At 59.7% G+C, this 12,820-nt stretch overlaps 2 protein-coding genes across 3 annotated transcripts; both read left to right on the top strand.

Annotated features, from left to right (window-relative positions):
* Positions 1-50: 50 nt before the first annotated feature.
* On the top strand, positions 51-3,468 carry ZNRD2 (zinc ribbon domain containing 2). 2 transcript variants are annotated; one of them, XM_073352030.1, is made up of 4 exons: positions 51-233; positions 813-859; positions 2,363-2,447; positions 2,902-3,468. In XM_073352030.1, exons 1-4 carry the CDS (start codon positions 137-139, stop codon positions 3,279-3,281), a joined length of 609 nt encoding a protein of 202 aa, XP_073208131.1. In that variant the 5' UTR covers positions 51-136; the 3' UTR covers positions 3,282-3,468. The 2 variants fall into 2 exon arrangements, with proteins under 2 accessions (XP_073208131.1, XP_073208130.1); XM_073352029.1 differs by having other exon boundaries at positions 55-233; positions 813-964.
* Positions 3,469-5,723: 2,255 nt separating this feature from the next.
* FAM89B (family with sequence similarity 89 member B) lies at positions 5,724-10,009 on the top strand. The gene is made up of 2 exons (XM_073352031.1): positions 5,724-6,927; positions 9,240-10,009. Exons 1-2 carry the CDS (start codon positions 6,673-6,675, stop codon positions 9,522-9,524), a joined length of 540 nt encoding a protein of 179 aa, XP_073208132.1. The 5' UTR covers positions 5,724-6,672; the 3' UTR covers positions 9,525-10,009.
* Positions 10,010-12,820: the final 2,811 nt, after the last annotated feature.

Raw genomic sequence — 12,820 nt, 5'->3', positions numbered from 1 at the left:
GGAGGGGGTGGAAGCCAGGAGGCGGGTCCCTCCGGCCGGAGAGGGTAGAGCGGCGCCTTGCTTCCGGGCCGGTGGTCCCTGTCCCCCGCTTCGCCCAACGTCACTTCCGTCGCGGTACGCAGTCCGGGAGCCCCACATGGAGGCGCTTCCGGCCAGAGCGGGAAGGGGCTGGGGCGGAAGCGGCGCAGCAGCGAGGGCGCCCCGAGCGAGCAGCATGGCCCTGAACGCGGCAGGTACCGCCTGGGGGCGGGGCAGGAGAGGCCGGGGATGGGGCAAGGGCTACCCTGGGCAGGAGGAGGGGCGGGGATGGGGCAGGAGAGGGAGGGGCAGAGGATGGATCGGGGAGCTGAGCCTTATGCTGGGAGCAGGAGTGGGGGCTGGGGAAGCAGAGGAAGGGGCAGCCCGGCCAGAGGTGAGGACGGGGTTGGGGAGCTTGGGACATAAGGGCTCTAGTCGGGGCTGCGGGGAAGGAGTGTGCTGTCAGGGGGCTGGTTCTGGTGGGAGCTGGCTCCCCAAGCAGTGATAGAGCTGGTGGCATCTGGCAGCAGAGGGGAGGGGGCAACACCGACCCTATTTAACTGCTTCAGCCCAGCTTAGCCTCTCATGGGCGCAGTGGCACCATCCCTTCTGGATGGGCAGAGCTGGCATCACTGCAGATAGGCATGGTGCTGCGTGAGGGATCCCTGTATAAACATCTGCTGGACCCTATCCCAAAGGTGGCTGCATCTCAGTGTCAGGTATGGTGTCCCTGCTCTGACAGCTTGCGAGGACGCTGTGCAATGGCTTTGCCAACTTCCCATTTCCCCCCTCAGGCAACGATGATGGGAACTGGGAGCCACCTTCAGAGGCAGAGCTGAAGGTGATCCAGGCACGGAGGGAGCGGCAGGATAAGATCAGCAGAGTGATGGGCGACTACCTGCTCAAGGGGTACCGCATGCTGGGGGAGTGCTGCGAAGAGTGTGGGGTACGACCTGGGGCCTGCACGGGAAGCCCAATAGAGGGCACTGTGCTCCAGACAGGAGAAGAGGGCAGTGTGCGGGCCCCCAGCTACCCATCACTAGCTCTGCAGGGAGTGTCCTAGGCCAGCTCCATCTCTTCTAGCCTGGGCTGATGCCCGAGTGTGCTGGGATCCAGCAGGGAGCAGGCTCGGGCCAGCCCTGCCATATGGATGGGCCTGCAGGTCTGATCCAGAGGGGGATACTGGTCTGGATGGGCCCATTGGTCTGATCTCGGAGGTGGGAAGGATGGGATACTAGGCTAAGTGGGCCCATGGGTCTGCCTGAGGGGAAAGGGAGGCATACTAAGCTGAATGGACCTCAGTGCCCAGTGGTTTTGGAGTGGGAGCTTCTATCACACAGCGGTGAGAGGGAGGGTTCCCCCCACCCCCACAGCATGGGATCCTCCCCTTCCCATGTGGACTATTCCACCCATTGTGTATGTGTGTCTTCCCGTCCCCCACCCCAGAGCAGGATAGGCTGTAGGGCAGAGGTGGGCAAACTACGGCCCGCGGGACTGTCCTGCCCGGCCCCTGAGCTCCTGGCCAGGGAGGCTAGCCCCTGGCCCCTCCTCTGCTGTTCCCCCTGCCACGCGGGCAGCGCTCTGGGCAGCCGGGCTGCACACTCATGCAGGGCAGCGTGGCAGCATGTCTGGTTCTGGCCAGGAGGCGCAGCTGCCAGACATGCTGCTCTGAGCGCCATGGTAAGGGGTCCGGGGGGTTGGATATGGGGCAGGGAGACCCAGGGGACAGTCAGGGAGCAGGGGTGGTTGGATGGGACAGAGGTTCGGGGAGGGGGGGTGGTCAGGGGACGGGGAACAGGGGTGGTTGGACAGGACAGAGGTTCTGGGGGGGGGCAGGGGACAGGGAACGGGGGGGTTAGATGGGGGTGGGGTCCCAGGGGTGATTGGGGCGGGGGTCCCGGGGAGGGGGCGGTCAGGGGACAAAGAGCGGGGGGAGTTCTGAGGGGGGTGGGAAGTAGGAGGGGGCAGATAGGGGGTGAGGGCCAGGCTGTTTGCGGAGGCACAGCCTTCCCTACCTGGCCCTCCATACAGTTTTGCACCCCGATGTGCCCCTCAGGCCAAAATGTTTGCCCACCCCTGCTGTAGGGGAAGCTGCTGTACCCTGGGGCCATGCAGTCTAGTCCCTCCCATAGAACGGGGCTCCCAGCCTCTGGGAGACAATTCTTGGCCTCATGCCCTTCCTTTTGCTCCCTCTTCCTCATCAGAGGCCTGGGGGTGGTTCTAGTCTGCCCTTGAGTTAGAGCTGAGGAGCAGCTCTGGTGTCTCTGCCCTCACCATGCTAGGACAACGCCCTCTTTCATTGCTCTGCCCTGAAGTCCCGCACCGGGCTGTCTCTCCCTTACAGACCATCTTGCTCCAAGACAAGCAGAGGAAACTTTACTGTGTGGCCTGCCAGGAGCTCAACTCTGACATCGACAAGGACAACCCGGGTACGGTCCTTCCCAGCGTTGTGCTGTCTGCCAGGGAGGTGTTCAAGTGGCATGGGAATGGGGGGACTGGCTGGCTCAGGAGCCATGGAATGGGACATGGGGCCTTTCCCCTCTAGGGGCACCAGCTCTGATCTAGTGCTGGGCACTGCCTGGAACCTATCTGGCATCCGGGCTCCATCAGGCCGGGCACTGCACAGACCCACAGTGAGAGAAGGTCCCTGCCCCGAAGAGCTCACAGTCTGAGCAGAAACAGGCACCGAGAGGGGAAGGGACTTGCCCAAGATCAGTGGCAGTGCTGGGAATAGAACCCAGGCGTCCTGGCTCCCAAGGCAGTGGCCATCGCCTGCCCTCCCTCAGTTTAGCTGTGGCTGCGGCCCATGTTGCACACTGCTGACCCCGGAGGCAGCTCTAGGACCTGCAGCTCTGACCCCATCTGTCCTCTCTCTCTTTCCAGCGCTGAACGCCCAGGCGGCCCTGTCCCAGGTCCGGGAGCACCAGCTGGCCTCCACCTCAGAGGAGGCTGCGCCCCTTGGGTACCTCCCAGCCGCCCACCAGCAGCCCCACGTGCCACGCCCAGAGCACTGTGAGGGGGCAGCCTCGGGACTACGAGCTGCCGCCACTGCGGCTGCCATACCGCAGGCCCGGCCTGCCCCGACACCTGCCCTGCCTGCTAGCCCCCTGGCTGCTGCAGAGGATGCCATCCTCCAGAAGCTGGGCTGGGCCAGCCAGGAGCTCCAGCACAGTGCCTCCATCGAGCTCAGCCTCCAGCTGTGCAGCCTCATCCGCTCCTGTGCTGAGTCCTTGAAATGCCTCAAGGAGCTGACCCCCCAGTGAGTTGCCCAGGCCAACCCCGGCCTCCTCAGGGGCAGTGGCCAGGCCCCTCAATGCTGACTACACCTGGCAGAGCCAGGCCGAGAGGGGGTGAGGACGCCCCCCAGAGACTCTGTTTTGCCAGCCCCCTTCGGCTGGACAAAGATCCTGTTTTTTGTCTGTAGCATCCCATAAAAACTCCAAAATCTTGTGCAAGACTCAATCTGATAATTTGGGGTCAGGGTGACCCAAAGCATCAGATCCACAGAGATGCCAGGCTGTATCTGACCTGGAGAGGGGGGATTCTATGCTGGATGGGCCATGGGTCTGATCTGAGGCAGGAGGAGCAGATGGGGTCATCCCAGTTCTCCTTTGTTCCATTGTCTCTTGGTCTCACCCGGGCAGCTGTGGCAGGGGCCATGGAGCAGGCATCTGCCGGGCCTATTGTAATATTGAGACAACTGCTATGCAGCCAGGATCCCACTGGGCTGGGCTTCCTGCCTGTCATGCCCTGTCTACTGCCCAATGGAACTCATGATGCTGGGGGAGAGGAGAGGATTCCTGACTGCAGCCCAGACAGTACCTGACTCCAATGCCCCAGCTCACCACTAGGGGATTGCTATGGGGGTTCAGTAGGGGGCACTCTCTATCTGTAGCCAGTACTGGTCCAAATGCCCAAGCATGGTGCTAGGGGATGCTTTGCTGCAGGGAGTCGGGAGGGGCCTCGGTAGGGCACGTTCCCCTTCGTCAGTGATCATTAAATAGCCCACTGGAGTTTCACCAACAGTCGCATCCACCCCCAATTCCCTAAATTCTTCCTTGCCGTGAAATCCTCCTTTGCTTCCTGTTGGTGGTTTTAAGCAATGAGTGAGGTGGCCGCACCTCAGTAATGGGAGAGAGACCCCTGTGTAAACATCCTTTCTGCCCCATTCTAGAGTCAGCCACACCTCAGCACCAGGCAAGCGACCCCTGTATAGAACAGCCCCCACCCTAGAGTCTGCTGCATCTCAGTACCAGGCAGAAGGGATTTCAGGTCAGGTCAGGCCATTGTCATGCCCAGTGTGTAACCCCCGGCCATACACCTTGACCTGTGGCCTGAGATGTGGGCATTGAAATTGACTGAGATCTGATTGTGAAAAGGGGAACACACCGTTCAATGAGCTTTTTCTCTGCTCCTTGTGATTCCTTAGTGCAGATTCCCAGACTGGTTATTAAGGCGAGTCACCAGCTTCCTTCTGAATTGTTTTTGTTGAATTGTCACCGTTACATATATACACCCTCTTCCCAGCACCACAACCCTAATTCCAGCCCAGCGTGTGGTGGGGGGGAGGAGGTTGGAGAGTGAGCTCACCCTGCAGAATACCTGGAATGGCGTGGGACCCCCACCCCATCGGCCAGACCTCACACACACCGCATGTGCAAGGTCAGGGGCAGAGTGATGCACTGTTCAGAAGGGCATCCCCCATCGGATACCGAATACAACCATGTCCAGTTTTGTCTCAGTACCAGATGGGGGACAAACCACCCAAAAAGGGGACTGCCCAGTTCAAAGGCAGATGTGTGGCCTCCCTGTGCTGCAGCGAAGGCTCCCTTACCATAGCTGGACTCAGCTCCCTGCTCTGCTCCAGCTGTTGCCACCTGGTGCACAGGGTCGCAATGCCACTCAGGTGTGGCCAAGTGCTGCCCAGACCCTGACTGGGGGAGGGGGAAGCATTGGTCCGAGCACTCCCGAGACTCTGCCTGAGAGTGGGGAGCCCCACTTCAGGCCAGGCGCTGCCCAGACCACCACTGAGAGCGGGGGGCCCCCATCGGGCTGGGTGTTCTGTCCAGGCTGAGATTGGGCACCCCTTTGGGCTGGGCACTGTACAGTGAGAGACAATCCTGCTCCCCAAGAGGTTACAGTCAAAGGAGCCAAAGTAAGGAGTATATTGCTATATGACATGGGAAATGGACCAAGGGGCAAAGGGCCTTGACCAAGGTCACACTGCAGGTCAGTGCCAGAGCCAGGGATAGAACCCAGGAGTTCTGACCCCCGTCACTGCCCCTGCTCTCAGCCCGGAGTTCCCTTCCAGAGCTAGGAATGGAACCCAGGAGTCCTGGCTATCAGTTGGATGGGGGGGGGGGGCAGGGGTAGCAGGCTGGATGGGCCCAAGCGTCTGAGCCGGGGAGGAATCAGCTTTTGGGTTTGGGACATGTCCGATCTGTCCCCTCCCCCCAGCCCTGCTGCTAGCTGGGGCCCTTGTTTTTCTCCAGCTAAGCGGCTTTCCCCACCCCAGGCGTCTGGCCAGAGGATTAGCATCCTAGGGCCAGCCTTCCCTGACGATGGGCCCCACCGCAGCCCTGGAAAGAGCCTGTTGGTGGAGGCAGGGGGGGAATCTCATCGCATAGTCCTGTCCCCCGCCCCACCCCCAACCCCCGGAGGAGCCAGGGGCCTGTTTGCCCTCAGGAAAGGGTCTCCCTGTGCCCCACCTGCTGTTGCCCCTTTAAGCGCGCGGCAGCCGGCCCCCTTTTGGGAAGGGGGGCCTGGAAGGACCAGGTGGGGTGTGGTAGCGGCAGGCAGAGCAAACAAAGGCCGGCTCGGGGGCACGGATTAGGGGGCCCGCCAGCTGTTGTCAGGCTGCCACGCCCCCTCTGCCCGCCCGTCTCCGGGCCTGGGTGGGGATCCGGATTCCGGCCTCCCCGCGCCGCCGGGAGTGTGGCTGTCCGGCGTCCGCACCCCTCCGCCTGAGAAGTCTTTCTCTCTCCCGCCACCCACCCCTGGCCGCGCCCCCCCGCGGCCCCGCACAGGCGGGGGCCGGGGCCGGGAGCCCGCGGAACAAAGGCAGCAGGAAGAGACCCGATGGAAAAGTAGCGAGCCGGGAAGCGGAGGAGCGCGGATGGCCGCGGGAGGCGCCTGCGCCGCAGGGGCAGGAGGCTCGAAGATGAGCTGCCCTGAGATCCTGGGTTAGCCGAGGGTGGTGTTGAGCAGGGGCTCGGGATGACCCGGCCGGCCCTTTCCTAGCCCCCCGGGGTGGGGCGGTGAGGCCAGCATGCCCCCGGCCGCCCTGAGCTGCTAGGTCAGCCTTGGTCTGCGCTCGGCGCTGCAGGGGCGGGCTGGCGGAGCGGGGAATCGGCCCGTTAGAGAGCTGCAGGGGAACAGGCACGTTCCCGAGGGCAGACGGCCCCCGGGCAGGGGCTGCTGGCCGCCAGGACGGTCCTACTGGGGCATAGTTAGCTCGGTTCTGGCTGACTCCTCGCAGACATTGTTTGGGAGCCTAGTAAAAGAGCCCTGTCCCCGACCCCGGAGAATCAGGCTTTGGAAGGGGACAGAAAGGGAGATTCCTGTATAACCCAGCGTGGCCCAGACACACCTCTGCCATTGGCTGGGCTTATTTCCCTAGGAGCTCTTTCTTTCTTTCCCCGTCTCCTGTCCACGATGAACGGCCTCCAGCCACCCCAGGACTGCCTGGGGGGCAATGTCTGCTCCATCGAAGGGCTCCCCCCACTTCCCAAGGGCCTCAGCGGGATCCTCAACTCCAGTGGTGGCTCGTGGCGTGAGATTGAGAAAGTGTACAGCAAGAAGACACGGATCCAGGACGACCTGAGCAAGTCACGGGTGGCCTCTGAGAAGCTGCTGCGGAGCAAACCGGCTAACCTGGACTCGGCGCTGGCCATGCTGCGCAAGGAGATGGTAACTGCGCCCCTGCCCCCCATAGCACAGCCTCTCCCATGTGGCACAGCCCCTCTGTCCTCCCACGAGGTTCCCTCGGCCTCCGATGCTCCCCTTAGCCGGGGTGGGCCTGCTGGGGTCCCTGGGGGAGCAGGCAGTGTGTATACATGTTTGGGGGAGGGGAAAGACTTGCCTCCCAGAGCTCGGGACCTTTGTGGGGCTGGGGGATTTCACCATGTCTCACTGCGAGTCTCACCATTTTCGGTGTTGCTCTAGAAGCCCCGGGCAGAGAATTGTGGGAGAGTTGCCAGCTCTCTTTGATTAGCCCTTGTCCACACCCCAAAGCTGTCCTGCTCAAACAGCTCTGGGCTAAAGTACAGCAATGCCTACTAGTGTGGATGCAGCTATAATGGGATAAAGATGCTAATCCCAGAATAGCTATTCCTGATTGAGAAGGGGACTAAACAAAACTAGGCTAAGGCACCTTTATCCCAGTATCACTGCAGCCACACTAGGTATTGTCCTCCTACAGCTCTACAGGTGTAAAATCACACACACCCCAACTGACACGGTTGCACCCTGACAAACAACACCAGCTAGTCAATCAATCATAGACTATCAGGGTTGGAAGGGACCTCAGAAAGTCATCTAGTCCAATCCCCTTGCTCAAAGCAGGACTAATCCCTAATTTTTGCCCCGATCCCTAAATGGCCCCCTCAAGGATTGAACTCACAAACCTGGGTCTAGCAGGCCAATGCTCAAACCACTGAGCTATCCCTCCCCCCAGAGTGTCTAGCTCTTCTTTCCTGGGGAAAAGCTGGAGAATGTGGCCAAGCTACAGCTGTCCCCCTACGCCCACCGCAGGGCTCCAAGGCAGCAGGCAAAGAAATAGGACCCATGATTATATATTCGGGGACAGGGAGTGTCTGGCTTACAATTTTTCAACTGCTTGGAGTTGGCATGACTGAATGTGATTGGCACCGGGGTCAAAGTGTCTCTGATTGTGTTTGTGTCCATGTGCATGTGTAACTCTGTGTTGGTGTCTCTGTATGTGTAGGTGGAGGGAGTATATACAACAGCATGTGCCTCACATGCATGTGGGTATTGTGGTGTGTGTGTATTGCAAATATCTAGCATGTGGGGGGTGCAGACAGGTGCATGTTTGTGTACCTGTGTGTGTAGCATTGTGTTGGGGCTGGGCTCAAATGCACGTGTGTCTGTGTGAACGTCCATGCTGTGTATAAAGTGTGTTCTGTACATATGGTGGATATTCTCTGGCCTGTGCTATACAGGAGGTCAGACCAGATGATCTAATGATCCCTTCTGGCCTTGAAAGCTTCATTTCTGTGTAATTAGTAGCAGTAGTAAAATGAGGTTGTGAGGGGCCTAATGGAGGTTGCCCCATTGAAGACAAGTTGAGGGACAGGCTGCATTGGCATAGGCATGTCCAGTGGGGACCCCCAAAGATATATTGGTAGGATGGCCCTTACAATGATTGTGAAGAGAAGACGGCCCAGGGGAAAGCCAAAGACTTGGGACATCATATACATATTAGCCAAGATGGCCAGGGATGCAACCCCTCACTCTGGGTGTCCCTAACCCTCGGACAGCCAGAAGCTGGGACTGGACAACAGGGGATGGATCACTCTGTAATTGCCCTGTTTTGTTCATTCCATCTGAAACATCTGGCACCAGCCATTGTCGGAAGACAGGGTACTGGGCTAGATGGACCATTGGTCTGACCCTTTATGGCCATTATGTTCTTATGACATGGACCAGATATAAGCAGAACTTAGAGAGATCAGTTTGCACAACAGCCAGTTGTATGATCATGGGGTTTGGAAGAAGAAGGCTGTAAAGGTCACCAACCCTGGATAAGGAAGTAGCAAGAAGGAAGAAGAGGAAGAGTACTAGCATCTAGGAGCCCTCATCATGGAGCAGGCCCCCATTGCGCTAGGCATTGAACAAACCCAGATGAAAGCGCGTGTGCGCCCACACTGCCATGCTGCTGTGAATGTGCACTGTGTTCATAGAATAAACGTGTGGTGATAGCTGTGTGTACAGGCCCTGACACTCATTAAATAGTGCACACATGCTGTGAGTGTCTATAGGTATGAGAACACACACACAGCGCAGGTCTCATTCCTCCCAGCAGGGGACAGCAGAGACAGCCACACTGTTGGTGGGGTGGAATAGCAGGCAGCCGAGGTGTGGACTGAGTCACTGGCTGAGCCGTGAGGCTGTGGGTTGGGACTGAGCCTGAGGGGTACCAGGGAGCCATGAGAAGGAACAGACCCAACTGTGACAGACCCTCCCGGTCCCTATCCCCCCAGGTGGGCCTGCGCCAGCTGGACATGTCCCTGCTGTGCCAGCTGTGGTCGCTGTACGAGTCGATCCAGGAGTACAAGGGTCTGTTCCAGGACATGTCATCGTCCCTGCACTCCGAGGGCTCCTACGCTGCTGAGAACGGCTTCTCTGATGAGGACGATGAGTTTGAGGTGGAGCCACCGGGCCCCGACGTGCGCAAGGAGACCCCACTGCTGGGCCGGCTCAGCCTGCCTCAGCCCCAGAACTCCCGTGACCAGTGGCTGCAGGACTCCTTCCACATCACCATCTGAGCCCCACGGCCACCACAGCCTCACCCCCTTTGGACGTAGTAGCATGTGTAGCTGGGAGCGCCCTACAGCATCCCCTGCTGGGAGAGACCAGGGCTGGCGTAGCCTGGCCCTCCCTCTGCAGCCAGCGCTTGCTTCTGCCCTGCTCACTACAGCCCCCCCTGCTGGGAGAGACCAGGGCTGGAGTATCTGGGATCTACAGCCAGCACACCTGCCCGCTCCCTATAGCGCCCCATGTGGGGAGAGGCTGGGGCAGTGCATTTTCCGGCATTGCTGTGGGTAGGATCATGTTAGCAGTTTTTAGTGCCTCAGCCATGAGCCAAAAATGGCCACTTTAAAGATATTTAAAAAAAAAAAATTAAAAACATTTGACACATAGGGGAAAAAAAACCAAACCCTTCCAGAAGTGGGAGAGGTGAAATGTAATATATACAGCATGTTGGGGCTCGAACCCCACCACAGCTGTGGAATAAATCCTCAGAAACTGACTCGGCCGTGTATTATTCCAGTACCTAGGAGTGGGAGTCAGGACTTGGGAAAATAACTGCAGCATTTGTGTCAGACCCACTGGAATTCTAGTTTTGTCCCCACACCCTCACTGGCCCCACAGGGTAACTGACAGGACCAAGAGTTACCTGGTCCCCGTTCCAATTGCCAGCTGGGCCCATTGAAGACTGCAGGAGGGGAGGGGGATGGAGGACCGATCTCAACAGCTGGGGAGGAGAGTGACATGGGGAGCACAGGGCAAGGGGGGTCATGGAGGGGTCCTGGCAGTGGGGGAGGAGGGCGGCATAGGGCAAGCAGCCCCATGGGAGGGGTCCCAGCAGTGTGGGAGGAACATGGGGAGACAGACTCCAAACCATGGTTTCATCTTTCCTTCTCATGGTGTGATTTTGGGGCTCATCTTGTGGTGTTTGAATGTTCGGGGTTGGTGACACCATGTTCTCCCCAAAAACCCCAGCGGTTGCTCCTGCCCCACCTGCTTGGGGACAGAAGGGGCAGGGGTGTTGAACCTGGCAGGCTCTGTGCACTGTTTAATTTGTAATGAAAGAGATGCCAGGGCTCAAGCAATCTTTTTACTTTCATAACTGACATGCCAAGCCCAGAGGTGCCAGGGCTAGGAACAGTCAAGCCCAGAGGTCCTGGGGCTAGGAACTGCCAAGCCCAGAGGTGCCAGGGCTAGGAACAGTCAAGCCCAGAGGTCCCGGGGCTAGGAACTGCCAAGCCCAGAGGCTGAGCCCTGGCAAAAACTGTCTTGGAGAGAATTCTTGCAGGGACTGTTCATGGCCAGCAGGCGGGGCCATGGGTCTGAATTTCGACCTCCAGGGAGATGGGCTCATGGTTCCATTAGCAGGATGTGGGGGGCGGAGGAATCCTATCCCTCCAGGCCCAGCCAATCTTGGTGTCCATCCCCCCCTGGCTGATTGAGGGGACACTGGGGTCCCTGAACCCTCAGGCCCAAGCCGTGTCCGGCTCAGGTCGGCAGGATCCCCACACACAGTGGCCTTGCCAGCCCCACTTCCTCCTATTCTCACCCAGCAGCTCTGGCAGGAAGCCCCCTGCAGGGGGTGGGGGGGGCAATTCTGTGAGCCTGTTATCCTTAGCCCCTCCCCATCCCACTCCAGGGAGGGAGCCGGGCCTCACAGCAGGGCCTGGGCTTGGCTGGACTGTGGACAATACATCCTACCCCAACCCTTCTCCCAGCTGCAGGGCAGCTGAGTGGTCTAAATTATACCAACTCTACAGCTCTGGGAGCATGATGGGGTCTAGTGGGTGGGCTGGGAGCCAGGACTCCTGGGTTCTAGTCTCACCTCTAGGAGCACAGTGTGGGGCTGGGGGTCAGCTTTCTACTCCTCGTTTGCTTATTTTTTTTGCCCCAAATGAGTCCAGAGACCTCCGCAGGCTCCAGGACTCCCATGGCTGAGTGCCCTTGGAGCACACGGTGCACCAGTCTGTTCGTCTGCCCTGCCCCCTGTGCCCCCTAGGGTTCAGCAGTGTGTTCTGCAGCTGCCCATCCCTGCTCTGCTGTCAGCCCCCAGATTTGTGCCCCCTACACCGGAATTGGAGGGTGGGGTGGGTAGAGGCAGACTGGGAAGGAGCTGCCAGTTCTTCCCAAACTGACAGCCCACCCCCTCTCGCCCTTCCTTCCCAGGTGGGGTGTGCATGGCTAGAGGAGCCCAGGAGCCCACAGATCGCTCAGTGCTTGGCAAGAGAAATCACAATGGAAAGGGTCTGGGTGGGTTTGGGAGTGCATCCGTTGGGCTGTCGGACAGGAGTGAGGGGCAGCAGCAGGGCTTGGGGGAAGGCCCAGGGCTGGGGTAGCAGGGGCCTGTGCGACAGGAGTGAGGACCAAGATGTGACACCCTGGTTCAGATGCAGATTCTGGTGAGTAAACTTTGAGGTGGGGACTGGTGATTCAGCCGTTAAGTGAGAGGCAGCTGGTTTTGTATGGGGCAGCGGGGACACAGGGTTGATGGGGGCATTGCCCCCCGCTCCACACACACACGCTTTGGAATGGTCATGTCAACCCCTGGGGCGGGGTGGGGGGCGGGGAAGGGCTCATCCCATATCCAGACCTGTGTTTGGAGCGTGGCAGGAGTCCAGGATGGGGCACATGAGCTCACCATCAACTGCCCCTGGCTGTCCAGATGCCCTGAGACGCGTGACACACACACAAGTGACAGGCAGACGTGTGGCCACAGGCTTGTGCACCCGCCTGTGGCCGGGCGTGAGTAACCGCAGGGGAGCCAGGGGGAGGCCTATGGGCTTGTGGCTTGTGTGTGTGTGACCCTGCCGGGCAGGGATCCTTGTGCCAACACCTGTGCTGGTGTATGCACATTTGCAGGAGGCTGCGTGTGGCAGGAGGCCCCTGCCCGGGGCTGGGGGAACTGGCTGCTCTCTGGGCCTGGCAGGCCGTTTCTAAATTTGGGGTGGTGAATTTTCCACCCCAGAGCGCAGGCGGCTCCGATGCCAGGACCCAGCTCGGCTTACTGGGTATTTATACCCGCTGAGCCCACGGGCAGCTATGTGAGCAGGGGGGTGGGGGTGGGGTTCTGTGGGGGAGGGGCAGGGGGGTTGGGCTGGGAAAGTTACAGGGAGAGGGAGAGTCTGTCTCCAGTCTAGTCTCACTTGTGACCCCCTGTTGTGATCCTCTCCCCCCACTCACGCTGTGTCACCTCCCCTGCCTCATCCCCCCCAGGACTGAGATAACCTAGTTCCTCAGTGAAGTAATGATGGGGGGGGCACATATTGGGGGGGTGTCCAGAGAAGGTGGCATAGGAGTGCAGTGGGACTCTTTT

Source organism: Lepidochelys kempii, chromosome 7 (genome assembly GCF_965140265.1).
Source record: "Lepidochelys kempii isolate rLepKem1 chromosome 7, rLepKem1.hap2, whole genome shotgun sequence".
NCBI classification, from domain to species: domain Eukaryota; kingdom Metazoa; phylum Chordata; order Testudines; family Cheloniidae; genus Lepidochelys; species Lepidochelys kempii.
The sequence above is the reverse complement of the archived record's forward strand: the minus strand, read 5'-3'. Positions and strand labels throughout refer to the sequence as shown.